This window comes from Natator depressus, chromosome 10, assembly GCF_965152275.1.
Source record: "Natator depressus isolate rNatDep1 chromosome 10, rNatDep2.hap1, whole genome shotgun sequence".
Taxonomy (NCBI): Eukaryota; Metazoa; Chordata; order Testudines; family Cheloniidae; genus Natator; species Natator depressus.
Window position 1 is genome coordinate 46,316,109 of NC_134243.1, and position 13,363 is coordinate 46,329,471.

At 49.0% G+C, this 13,363-nt stretch overlaps 1 protein-coding gene across 1 annotated transcript; it reads left to right on the forward strand.

Annotated features, from left to right (window-relative positions):
* The first annotated feature begins 678 nt into the window (after positions 1-678).
* Positions 679-12,553, forward strand: CPLX3 (complexin 3). The gene is made up of 3 exons (XM_074964724.1): positions 679-1,022; positions 2,770-2,857; positions 11,336-12,553. The coding sequence occupies exons 1-3, from the start codon at positions 862-864 to the stop codon at positions 11,558-11,560; spliced, it is 474 nt and encodes a 157-aa protein (XP_074820825.1). The 5' UTR covers positions 679-861; the 3' UTR covers positions 11,561-12,553.
* The last annotated feature ends 810 nt before the right edge of the window (positions 12,554-13,363 follow it).

The following is a 13,363-nucleotide window of genomic DNA, read 5'->3' on the forward strand; positions in this document are numbered from 1 at the left end:
GAAGGGGGTCACGGTGCAATGAAGTTTGAGAACCCCTCCATTAAAACACTGGGAACTTTCATGACTGCCATTGTTGGCACTATTCTGGTGAGGCAAGCTACTGCCCTCAGCGCCAACGCTCACCCTTTAAAGGCGGGGAGGGGGCGATTTTATCGCTCTCACAGTGATGAGGCTGGATTTTTGGCTGGTGATTCCTTTCGCCCGCTGTTCGCCCATAGCGATGCGCTGCCGAACGGTCATACAGCTCCATCTATTCGCTCTCGTTCCCAGCCACACACACGCTGCCGCCAGGGTGTGAAAAAAGCCTCCCCGATGTTCACTCGCTCGCCTCCGCCCCATGTTTTAGCTGCACGGGGCGAGGGCGAGGGTTGTAAGCAGGAGCCCGGGGCTGGAGCCATGTGGTCTGCTGGCGTCACACCAGTAAACAAGTTAATCCTCCTTTCCAAAGGGGCGTGGTGGGCGGGGCGGGCCGGGGGAGCGAGGGGGCAGAGTAAAGCTTGGGGAGGCTGCGAGTTGAGCTCAGACTCGCTCAGCACCGCTGGAGTCGCGTTCCCGTAGAGAAGGGGGGGAGCCCTCTCCCCGCTCCGGCCCACACGCAACGCCGCGCGGCTGGAGCTGTCCACGCGTTGCGGTGCTGAACCCTGCCCCTGAGCCCGTCGAGCGCACCCCAGCGAGGCGCTGGCCGCGCGAGGCGGAGGCGCTCGGAGCTGTCCATCGGCTGCGGTGCTGACCCGGGGCCGCTCGTCCATGGCAGGCGGAGCGCGGCTGGTCTGAGCCCGGGCGCCGAGAGCCGAGCGGACGCCGAGCGCTCCAGCCGCGCCGCTGCTTCTCGCTCCGCCGAGCCCCTGCGCCCGCCCCGCCATGGCGTTCATGGTGAAGTCCATGGTGGGCGGCCAGCTGAAGAGCCTGGCCGGGGGGCTGGGCGGCGAGGAGAAGGGGGATGGCGAGAAGTCCCCGGCCGAAGCCCAGGGGATGACGCGGGAGGAGTATGAAGAATACCAGAAGCAGCTAGTGGAGGAAAAGTAAGTGCGGAGCGCGCCTGGGGGGGCTGGCGGTGCGTGACCCTTCTGGCCACCTCATCTCCCGCGTGGGGCAGGTGCCCTCGGACCGTGGGAGCCCTTCACCCACCTTCTCTGCTCGCCTGAGGGGCTTTCCCTTCGGGAGCAGGTTAAAGAAAGCCTGGTAAACTTGTCCACCAGATTCATGCCCCCCGCCCTCTCCCAAAAATGTCAGAGGCGTCCGGGCTTCTCGCTCAATGCATCGAGGGGCTCCTGGCCGGCAAATCGGGACTGCCCCACAGGGGAGCTGCCAGGCAGGAATCCCCTCCAAATGGCAAGGGAGCATGGAAAACGCGGGGTGTGGTGGAGAGGGGAAGTACGGGAAATTCCCCAGCGCCTCCGCCTCTACAGCAGCGCCGAGCCCGACCAGGCATGCCGCTAACTCAGCGACTCCTGTGACCCAGCAAACCGGCGGGCTGCCGCTGAATTAGGCTCATTGTCCCTAGCTAATTAGGCTAAACGCCCAGGTCCCCCCGTGGCCGAGCGCGCGGCGGGGCTGTAGCTAACTTCAGCGCGCCCTCAACCCCCCGAGTGTCCGTGGGTCGAAACTCGCGGTGGAGCCAGCGTAGACCTGCCGTTTGGGAAGCGGGGCCCGGGGGGGGGGTCTTTGGTTGGGTGGGTGGTTTACACCCAGGGCTCGCAGATGGCCGCCTTGCCTTTGCCTTCTCAAAGGAAACGCCAAGCGGCAGAAGACATCGCCATAAATAGGGTCAAATGGCTGTGGAAGGCGGGGAATTTTAGTTTTAATAGCACCCGTTATCTTTTAATCCGCTTTCGCATCGGCGGGATGGGTTTGTCCTCTCCTCCCGGGCCACTTTCCGCTACCGTCATTTTTTATGGCGCTCCCCCGAAGTTTGTTTTGGTGTCTCTGGTTCCTGCTTTTTGGGCGGAGGCTGGCGGATGTCTGCTGAAGGCGTTGGGCGTGAAATCGCATGCCCAAGGGCGTCACCGCAGTCTGGGCCAGATTGTAGTCAGGCTTCCTCCGCACACGCAGAGCCTTCAAACCTGACAGAAACAAGCCTGGAGAAAGCGCCTCCCTTACCCCCCACCTGCCCAATAGGGCTTCAGTCTGGTCACTGAATTTGTCCAGGCCCGCTTGCTGCACTGCTCAAACTGGACTCATGCAGTGATTGATTTCTGTGGCAATGAAATTCAGGTGAAAAGGTAATTGACGTGAAGAAAGAAATAAGCAAGCTGAAGAGACGGTTGTGTCCATTTCCAGCTTTCTAGCCTCCCGTTGGCTGACCATTAAATAAACTAAAGTTAGGAGGATCCTGAGAGATGGCCCAAAATAGCTGCAAACCCGGGGAGGTTCATCGATGTATTTGTTCTTGACGGTAAACACTGGCCGGTTTTTTTCCTCAAGTGTTATGTGCTGATTAGATTGTGTATAATGCCCAGGCAGGCGTTTGCAATAGAAACTGGCAGTAAACTCCTTCCCCTGCTGCTGCTGTATTCCCCTGTGTGTGGCTGTAGGAGACAGAGGCTCAGGTGGGGGAAGCCTCTTCTGGATGCCAGTTGGAAAGCAGCCTTCAAGCCCCATCTGGCGAATTAAGACCTGTTCACATCAGATCAGGGCTTCCATTCAGTGCATGCAGGAGCTCAGGGAATGGGCATTAGTGACCTGCATTGGACACCTCCTCACCCAACCCGGCCTAGCGAGCAGAACGGGAGCAGGCTGACAGCCTTTGTTTTCTAATGTTGTTTCCAGGATGGAAAGGGATGCCCAGTTCACCCAGCGCAAAGCAGAGAGAGCCACGCTCCGGACCCACTTTAGAGACAAGTACCGGCTCCCCAAGGTAAACAGCGAGGCGCGCTCACCAGCTCTGTGGCCTTGTCAGCAGCCCCGCACTCAGGGGGAACACTCTGGATTCCAGCCCATGGCTCCTCAAGAGCATTCTTTCCAGCTGCTTGTCTCTGGGCTGGCTACCAGCTAGGCACCAGGATGGGGGTACAGGAGGTAGGATTCCTGCCCCACACCACCCTCACACTCTTGGGGAAGCATGAGCTCAGAGAGGGGATCAGCCCTGGGCCTGGCTGATTGTGTCCTATTTACAGCTGAGTAAGGGTTTGCATTCCTACGAACCACTCTACTCTAGTCAGTTTCCCAGGAGGGTAATACTTCCACTAAGGCAAGACTCTGTGCTTCTAGTCACATCCTCTCTCACTCAGCCTTCCTCTATCCACAAGCCTTTCTACTGCAATTGATTGCCCTGCTGCTTCCCTTGTCTACCTACCTGTCTACCAGCCCAGACTCATTTGGGGCACTAAGGGGTAACCCATCAGCTAGAAAAATGTCTTTGCTATCGCAGGCTTGGCACATGTCCGGTGCTCATCACCAGGGTGGATGGAGATGCTGGAACTGGTGCAGTTCTTTCTATATCACTTTATATTTAAAGGTTATCAGGCATCCAAACGGGGGGGAAAAAACAGAAACTCACAAAAAGGGCCACAACTCAGAGAAACATTGTCTAATTTTAACCAAAATTGGCAGAAAGTTTTGAAATACAATTGATAATGCAACCACATACTCAAAATAGTACAGGTGGTATATTTTATCATTTTCCCATCTTCCCCCACCCCTTTGGTTAAAACAAAAATCTGTAGTTGCACGACAATGTGAGCTTGTTTGTACCATGTAATACATTGTCATTATTTGTAGAATGGACTAATTTGAGAAATGTTTTTCTGTCTGTTATTTTTCTGAAGCTATGCAGATAATAAGGCCCCTACCCCTTAATTATAAAACATAGTTATCTGCTCAGCTGGAGATGAAAGTCTAAAGCACTCATGGTACAACTGTAAGAACATAAGAATGGCCATATTGGGTCAGACTAAAGATCCATCTAGCCCCGTATCCTGTCTTCGGACAGTGGCCAATGCCAGGTGCTTCAAAGGGAATGAATAGAACAGGGCAATTATCAAGTGATCCATCCTGTCACCCATTTCCAGTTTCTGGCAAACAGAGGCTAGGGACACCATTCCTGCCAATTCTGGCTAATAGCCATTGATGGACCTATCCGCTTTGAATTTGTCTAATTCTTTTTTGAACCCTGTTATAATCTTGGCCTTCACAACATCCTCTGGCAAAAAGTTCCTCAGGTTGACTGTGCGTTGTGTGAAGAAATACTTCCTTTTGTTCATTTTAAACCTGCTTACTATTAATTTCATTTGGTGACCCCTCTCTCTTGTGTTATGAGAAGGAGTAAATAACACTTCCTTATTTACTTTCTCCACACCAGTCATGATTTTATATCAATCATATCCCCCCTTAGTTGTCTCTTTTCCAAGCTGAAAAGTCCCAGTCTTATCAATCTCTCCTCATATGGAAGCTGTTCCACACCCCTAATCGTTTTTGTTGCCCTTTTCTGTACCTTTTCCAGTGCCAATATATCTTTTTTAAGATGGGGTGACCAGAACTACACGCACTATTCAAGTAATTATTATCATCTTACTATCACTGACTGCAATGACAATATCTGTAAATCGCTTATATAACAGTAATGACTCTTAGAAGAAGGGCTTAGAAAGTCTTGTCTGATATATCGTGTGCATAACAAAGTATAACCATGTATGCTTACATAACCCCGCCATATAACTATGAGCCACTAAATGGCTAATGCAGCACCCCTTCGAGCAATATTTACTCACTAAAATAGTCCCCACGATTTGCAGATAGTTGAAGCATTTCTACTCCCCCTTAGAATCTGTGTCTGATGCGTTCAACACGCTGTTTGTTGCTGCACTCGGCCCTGCCACGGCTGCATGCACCAGAGCGCACCAAAGCTTCCCTGTTGTACTTGCATCTCCCTGTTGCACAGGTCCTCTCACAGCCACACTGCACAAAGGTGAGAGTGGCTTCTGGAGCAGGTGCCAACTCCGTCATTTTAGGAACAAGCTGTCCCCTGCTATCCATCACCCATCCGTTATTGACAGGGGACACAAAGATACTGAGCTGGTGCATGATTCCATATGTGTGACTGATCATTAGCATGTGTCAGGTGCTGCCTGAAGGAGGCAATTGTTGGTGGCAGTTTCTCATTTGTTTTGTCCTTAGCAAACAACGGGTAGAGCCCATTATGCAGAGATGCTTCCTTCTTATCACACTGTAACAAAGATACCAGTGAGACAGAGGCTGCTGCCTCTGAAAAAAGCAGCAATGGGCTGGACTGCAGTTAGCTACCTTCAAATCTTCCTAATATCCTGAGCAAGGGCTATTTGATTCAGCTACTGCTTGGGTCCCCATTACCTCTCTGGTGAGGTCAGGTCTGTCCATGCCATGAATTCAAAGTAATGGGCCTAATTCAATAAGCCATCAACAGGCAGAGACGAAACTACCTCCTGGACTGTCAGATCATCTTTGATGTGTGACCATGGCTGAGTGTTTCTGCTCTTTGCCCTCAAAACTGCTCATCCTGTGGGTGATGGGAGCAGGCTTATAAATGACAGCCTGCAGTTAGGTTACTGACACACCACAGCTGGTATTTCCCACTTGTTCTTGGGATGGGAAGAATCATGTTTCTTTTGCACAAAGCTAAGGGGGAAATGAGCAGTGCTCATACAGAATGTATCTCACTAGCCTTCCCCTGAGATGACCAACACACAACTCCGACGGCCAAGAATCCGAGCACCATTCGACTGTCCCTTTGGTTCTACAAAGTGGTGCTGTTGTGAGCCAGACATGGAATGCCAGATACTCTATAGGTCACAGGCAGAGTAAGACTAGCTTGGAAATGTATATGCTAGGAGAAGGCTTTGGGTACCATGTGTGTGGTGCAAATTTGAGGTCATGGTCAAGGGGCTCCTGGGATACAACTCCCTTCCTGGCAAATGACTTGTGTTTAATTTTAAAATGCTGTAAAATGCAAAAGCAGAGCCAGATTGGTTTGAGACCTGGTATGCCCGATGAAGACCCAAAATAGCATCTGGGGTACAGTTTGGGGGGTCATTTGGTGAATAGAGCTGCCCTTTCCCCTGCCCTGGCTTTATAACGAGAGAACTCCAGCAGCGTTTTAGGCGGTGGTACAGACAGCACTGATGCAGCAGGCATGCAGTGCTGAGCTGGGGCGTGAACTGAGCATGTGTGTGCCCAGAATTCAGGGGCGCTAAGCATGGGCACACCAAGGCACATAAAACCAGCTCCAAAAAGGGACATAGGAGGTTAAGTCCCAGTTTCAGGCACTGCTACCTCCTGCTAGGAACCGGATGCCTTGCTCATGCCTAAGCCCCAGCACGATTCTCAAACCAGGGGCAATAAGCAGGGCCCTGCATAGCTTCACTGTGGGGCTTGCTCTGGTAGCCAGACTCATAGGCTACCTAATGCCATACAAGGTGGGGGGAGAGGAGATAGCCACCCTTAGACTGTAACTCAATGGTTGGGGTATGTACCCTGAATACAGGAGAGCCTGGGTCAATTTAATTCTCTGCCTGGTGTGCAGAAGGGATTTGACTAGAGAGCTGCCCTCACTCAAGTGAGAGCCCTAATCACTGAACTAAGGGAGCTTCTGATGTGGGCTCATCTCTTGTCAAAGCTGTTCCACTTTAATTCCATAATGAACTATTGGGCCAGAGAGAGTGTGAGAATCGTGCAGTGGGCCAGTGGTCTGGGTACTCACCCAGGCTCTGGGAGACTCTGGGTCAACCCCTGTTGGTTGCTGAGACAGGATTTGAACAGGGCTCTCCTACCTCACAAGTGACTGTCCTAACAGCTGGGTGATGACGTGTTCAGAAGTGGGGCTCCTGCAGGTTTTCCTGTTGCAGCTGTTTCACTTTAATTAAATATTAAGTGAGCCAAAGCAGCCACAAGTAGCCCTCTGTGCTTAGGGTGCTCTCCTAGCCTGTTGGAGACCCTAGTTTGATTCCTCCAGCTTCCTGATGAGGAAAAGCAATTTGAACAGCGAGCTCCCCTGGGCTTTAATTAAATATCAATTGGGCAAAAACAAGCAAGAGTAGCCCTCTGTAGTGGTTAGGGTACTCAGGTGGGATGCTGAAGACCCTTGTTCAACTCCTCCAGCTGCCTGAGGAAAAACAAGTCATGAGCTCCTTCAATCTTTCCTGTTGAAGCTGGTCCACTTTAATTAAATATCAAAAGAGGAGCCTGGCATGAGAAGCCCTCTATAGCCCAGCAGTTAGGACACTCAGCTGGGCTGTTGAAGACCCTGGTTCCATTCTCTTCTGTGTTTGAGGAGAAAGGGTGCAAACAGGGGTCTGCCTCCTCAACTTCCCCCTTTTATTAAATATGTATTGGGTCACAGAAAACATGTGACTCACTCTTGAGCCCACGGCTAGGACACCTCCCTCCCCAGTCAGTAGCTCATCAGACAGCTCCCCAGAAGTCTTTGACTTGGCAGGGTTGGTGCACACCATTGGCAGAATCCTCACGATGTCAGTAATAGCTAATGTTGGCTCACAGGTGGCTGGTAACTCAACCATGGATAGATTTTTCTCCAGCCAAGACAGTGTGCTGCTCTTTGGGGTCTTTAGAGTTCTATCCAAGTTGAAGAGGGAAAGTGGAACAGGTGCCAGCTCACACTTCATCACACACTGGCTACCAACATCTCTGCGCTAGGCAACAACTGTCAGCTTGCGGGATATCTGACAATCAATAGTGGTCCCTTGTGGCGTCTGCTGCTTCTTTTGTTTCATTGTCTTGTTGAGATTACCAATGATTTGAGATTAGACCTTTCTATGGGATCAAAGAGATCTATCTCACCCCTTTGCAGCCTACTGGTTACAAACTGCTTCCTTTCTTGTGGGCCATTCTCTCTTCTCATGCACAAAGTTTCTGCAGTTTCAGGTCGGGCCCCAGTAGAGGTTACAATGTTCACATATGGCTGTGTGTCATCTGGGCTCATTCCAAGTTCAGGGCTAAAAGGAACTGTCATTCAGTCACAACTTTTCTAATATCTGGGGCAGCAGTTTCATCTGCAGCCATGCGCTGTGTGGTAGCTTCTTGGTGGAGCTCTGTTGCTGAAGGCTGCATTCCACACATTTGTTTTGTCATAGCTGTTACAACTGCCTCAAAATGTGAAGTCAGGTAATACTTGGTCAGAGCCTTATCTTTTGTCAAAGATGCTGATGCTTCCCACAGTCCTTGCTGAGAGATTGCTCGACGGCCATGTCACGCCATATGCCACTGAAAGGTCTGGCAGTCCGGTAGACTGCTCCTTGGCTATCAGCTAGGGCATGATATATAGCTGGCTTCTCCTCCTCCAGAAATCTGGCTTCTGCTACAGTTACACATCCCCACCTAGCATAATTCACGTGATCACACTGCAAATGTCTCAAGTTCCCTAGCCTTGTTATCATCTCCCTTTGCTGCTCTGTAATCCATCAGTAGCTGGGAGAAATCCATTACATAGTTCTCCCAGAACAGAAATGTATCTGAACAGATTGTTCCTTGGATAACATAAATGTCCATGAGCTGATTGGGTTCTGTTCATGAAGTCTGCCACAGCATTCTGTGCTTCCACTCTGTCTTCTCTGTGTGCCTTCTCCAAAGCTTCAAATGCTTCAACGAGGGTTTGAATTTTCTCCAAGATGTATCTCTCCCCATCTTCACACCACTGTTCATGGAATGGCCAAGGGCCATCCATTTCAAGCAATTCATTGCCTCATTTATAAGTTTGTGGATTCCAACACCACAGTTATATGCTCTCCCTCTTAGAATATGGCTGATGGTAAAATCACCATAGTTGCTGGCTTCCACAAGGATGTCTTCAAACCCACTTTCCTGCATCACACTGCCTATATCACCCACAAAATTCTTTGCACGATTCATGCCTCCCACATCAACGTGGTCATGGTTAAATTCCTTTTGATTCCTCCATTTAATAATCTGTGCTTTGCAGTAGATTGCTTCATCATACACGACATAGGACCAGTCTTGGCTCAGAAAGTGGAGCATCTCCTCAAAATATTTCATCATCATGGTATATGCTGCATTAACATCAGTTGCCAATGCAGGAATAACATAAGAACGGCCATACTGGCTCAGACCAAAGGTCCATCCAGCCCAGCATCCTGTCTACCAACAGTGGCCAATGCCAGGTACACCAGAGGGAGTGAACCTAACAGGTAATGATCAAGTGATCTTTCTCCTGCCATCCATCTCCACCCTCTGACAAACAGAGGCTAGGGACACCATTCCTTACCCATCCTGGTGAATAGCCATTAATGGACTTAACCTCCATGAATTTATCCAGTTCTCTTGTAAACCCTGTTATAGTCCTAGCCTTCACAACCTCCTCAGGCAAGGAGTTCCACAGGTTGACTGTGCGCTGAGCGAAGAAGAACTTCCTTTTATTTGTTTTAAACCTGCTGCCCGTTAATTTCATTTGGTGGATCATCGGACAATAGCCCATAGTCATAAAATATAAAATGGCAGACTGAAAAACATCTCAATATCAGTCCATTCTACAAATAATGACAAACATTTTGAGGTATTACATGGTAGAAACAAGCTCATACTGTTGTGTGACTACAGACTTTTGCTTTACCCAAAGGCCTAAAAGGACAAGAAAATGCATCAAATATATCACCTGGGGATAAATATTTCCCAAATTTTCCAAACCAGTACTGTTCTGAGTATATAATTGTGCTATCAATTGTATTTAGAAGGTTTCTGCCAACTTTGGTCAAAATTAGACAATGTATCTTGAAATTATGACCCTTTTTGTGATTTTTATGGTTTTCTTCAGATTGGCTCCCTGATGACATTTAAACATTACGTGATATAGAAAAACTGCTCCACTACCAGCATTTCCATCTGCCCCGGTGATGACCACCAGATATGCACCTAATGTGAGAGCAATGCCATTTTTCTAGCTGATGGGTTCCTCTCACTCATTAATCAGACCCCTTTTTATATCTGGCTGGTGGATCAGATACAATACCAGCTCTGCAGCCTCTTAAAAACCACAGTGCAACACTCTCACGCCTTCCCTACAGCTCTGCACCGGGAACCCTGTGCGGACGCTCACCTCTAATGCCTAGCAGCTAGCAATACCACTGCACTCTGCAGCCACCTGTCCGGCTGGCCAGAAGACAGCAGTCCCTTTGAGTGGCAATTAGTAATAGGCCAACGTGTACATCTTTTTTTCTGGCAATTTGTCATGTGGACTATTCTGCTGTACTGTCAACTCACCTTCTCCTGCTCAAAATCACTTTCTGTCTGCAAAGCCCCATTGTGCGGCTACTCTCACTGATCTGTTTCACCAGGGATTTGGCTGCTACCTCAATATAAATAGCAAATCAGGAGAAACTCCACTGAAGTCAGCCACTTGAGCCTAGATCCTCAAAGGTATTTAGGCACCTAATTCCTATTGATTTCATTGACAGTAGAGTAACAATATCTTCCTTCAACCGGCATTGCCTCCCCCCTCCATTTCACCTGCTCTTTCTTAGGCTAATTCCTATTTTGGTATGTCTGCTTAGAGCTGTATGAATGATTCACTGGGAACAATTTAATCTACGAAAATTCAGCCTCCTTCTTTGTTCATGGACTAACTCAAGAGCTTAGGGTTAGGGTCTCTTTAAGTGCATTCAACAAAAAAGCGCTTTTTAAAAATTCTCTGACTTGATTGTGAATATTCTAAATTGCCCTGTGTTGATTTAGTTTTGAAAGGTCAGTTCAGTCCCTTGATATTGTTTCAGTGTCCCTAGTGGATAAACACACATGCACGTCTTATACACAGGGCAAAAATCATTTTCTACCACCATTAGTGACAGGTAAGTGGATTGCTCAGGGGTTTGTTTCTGTAAACAAACAAGAGGGGGAAAGATGTTCAAAGTGAAGGAACACGTATTAATTCACGAGTCTCTCTGCCTCGTTCACCCAGCTCTCATTTGCATTGATATTTTTGTTCAAATACATAGACTATTTTCTTCCGTGAATCTTTTCTGCAGTAGCTACTGACCCTCTCCAGCTGTTGTGCCGACTCTTTCAAAGTCGTCCTGTGGTTTGTCAGTGTATTGATGTTCTCAATCTGGTCCTGATTCAGCAGGTGACTTAAGCACCTGAGTAAAGTTAAGCATATGCTGAAATCCAGCATTACTCAGCAAAACATTGAGGCATAAGTTCCACTCTCTTTGATTTCAGTTTGCAGAGTAGCAGCCGTGTTAGTCTTAATGCTGAGCAAGTGATTAAGTTCAGTGCTGAACTGGGGCTTCTAATCTCGTCCACTTCCTACTTGTTCTCTCCTTCCTTATCTCTGTCCCAGAGCCTGATTCTGAACTACTCACTCATGCTCTTCTCTTTGATTGATGTGACCCTGTAGAATGAAACAGATGATAGTCAGATCCAGCTGGCAGGAGGGGATGTGGAGCTCCCAAAAGAGTTGGCCAAGATGATAGAGCAAGACAACGAGGAGGAAGAGGAAAAGGACTCTGTTATCGGACAGCTGACCAGCATCCAGAACCTGGACCTTGATTCCCTGAAGGATAAAGCCCAGGCCACGCTAGAGGACCTGAAGCAGTCAGCTGAAAAATGTTCTGTTATGTGACGCAGCTGGTTCCCTCGACATAATACCCCATTCTTTACCATATAATGTTGGGGGGAGGAGGGATGCAATGGATGGTCTGGGGGAAACGATGGTGTATGAAAATTAACCAGTGGGAACCCCACTGAGTTTGTCACCCTTACCTGTGTGAGTTGGATACCTTTTCTGAACCCATGCTCCGCCTAGATTCCCCCAAACAGACTCACGTGTCCTGTTCCTCTTGGAAGTGTGGTTTCCAGCGCGAGGCCGGGGTCGGGGGGCAGCACTGTCCTCCTCCAAGCACCCCTCCGGAGGTCGGATCTAAACCTGCCTGTGCCACTGCTCACGTGGGGGACCGCGTTCCTCTGTCCATTTGAATCTTTCAGTGCAGAAGGGCGGGAGGGTTGTGATGCGGGTTGCTGAACCATGCCTGTGAATGGGAGCAAAGAACCTCTTTAGAAGAGCAGACTGGCATTGCTGCTCTGCCTTCACTCCCATCTTGGTGAAGGAGATTTGGAGCAAACCTCCTGGAGGCGATGCCCAGTGTTCCCTTTGCTTTCCAGACACAAGCCGTGACAGGGAAATTTCCCACATCCACGTAACTAAGGCCAAGAAATAATACAACTACTTTGCCTTGATAGCACCTTTCATGCATTGATCTCAAAGCTCTTGGCAAAGGAGGGGACAGCTATATCGGTCCCATTTTAGAGAGGGGGAAACTGAGGCACAGAGCAGTTAGGCTATTTGCCCAAGTCAGTGGCAGGGTCAGGAATAGAGCCCAGACCAGTTGGGGCTCAGTCAGCTTAGACCACAATCGCCTTTCTGTGTAAGAAACGTCACTTATTGGAAATGCGTTCAAATGCCGTGTCACTTCTACAATATGGGGCCTACTCTGTGTAATGAGAGGAAAATCTATCTATACATTGTGATGTAACCATGCCAAGTTTTTGTCTGACTTTCTACCCCTTATATACCCTCCTTATTCTATGGTATTGATATAGCTGATGGAATAAATACCAGGAGATCTCTATGCATTTCTGTCTCACCAGTATCGCCATGCTAAAAAGATGGGTGGTCCAGCATGGGCCATTTTTTCCCCCCTGTACAGTCAGTGTTCTTTGTGCAGTAGCCAAGGATGGACTCAGCGAACTACCATAGACTGTGATCCCTTTTAAAAAGCATTAAGAACATAAGAACGGCCATACTGCGTCAGACCAAAAGTCCATCCAGCCCACTATCCTGTCTGCTGACAGTGGCCAATGCCAGGTGCCCCAGAGGGAATGAACAGAACAGGTAAGCATCAAGTGGTCCATTCCCTGCCGCTCATTCCCAGCCTCATTTAACTCAGTGGACTCAGATTTGTCTGTGGGGTGTGTGTATGTCTGAAGTGCTTCGCCTTATTCCAGCCTTTGCCAAGATTTCTAAAAGATGCCTTCTCCAGGTGAAAGAAGGTCTGGGAAAGGATAACCTGTCCAGGTGGGTAATGCTTAAATCTCCAGGCAACTCTGCCACATCTCATAATGACGATGGTAAGAAATACTTTTCACTTCCAGAGCACCTTCCATCAAAGTACTTTACAGATGTGAGCCTTAGCACCCCTGGGAGAGGGGGAAGTATTATTATCCCTGTTTTACAGATAGGGAAATTGAGGCACAGGGCTATTTCTTGGATTTTAAGGCCATTTGGGACCATTATGATCATTTAGGCTATGTCTACACTACAGAGCCTGTGCCGGCATAGCCCCCTGAGGGAAGACGCTGCCTAAAGCGGTGCAGGAACACCACCTCCCCAAACGTTCGCTGTGTCACCAGAAGTGCTCTTCCATTG

Excerpts from the sequence above, each read along its gene's own strand:
- CPLX3 (XM_074964724.1), top strand. The coding sequence starts at position 862 with ATGGCGTTCATGGTGAAGTCCATGGTGGGCGGCCAGCTGAAGAGCCTG. Across the intron at positions 1,023-2,769 it reads AAGCAGCTAGTGGAGGAAAA|GATGGAAAGGGATGCCCAGT; the intron begins GTAAGTGCGGAG and ends TGTTGTTTCCAG. Across the intron at positions 2,858-11,335 it reads ACAAGTACCGGCTCCCCAAG|AATGAAACAGATGATAGTCA; the intron begins GTAAACAGCGAG and ends GTGACCCTGTAG.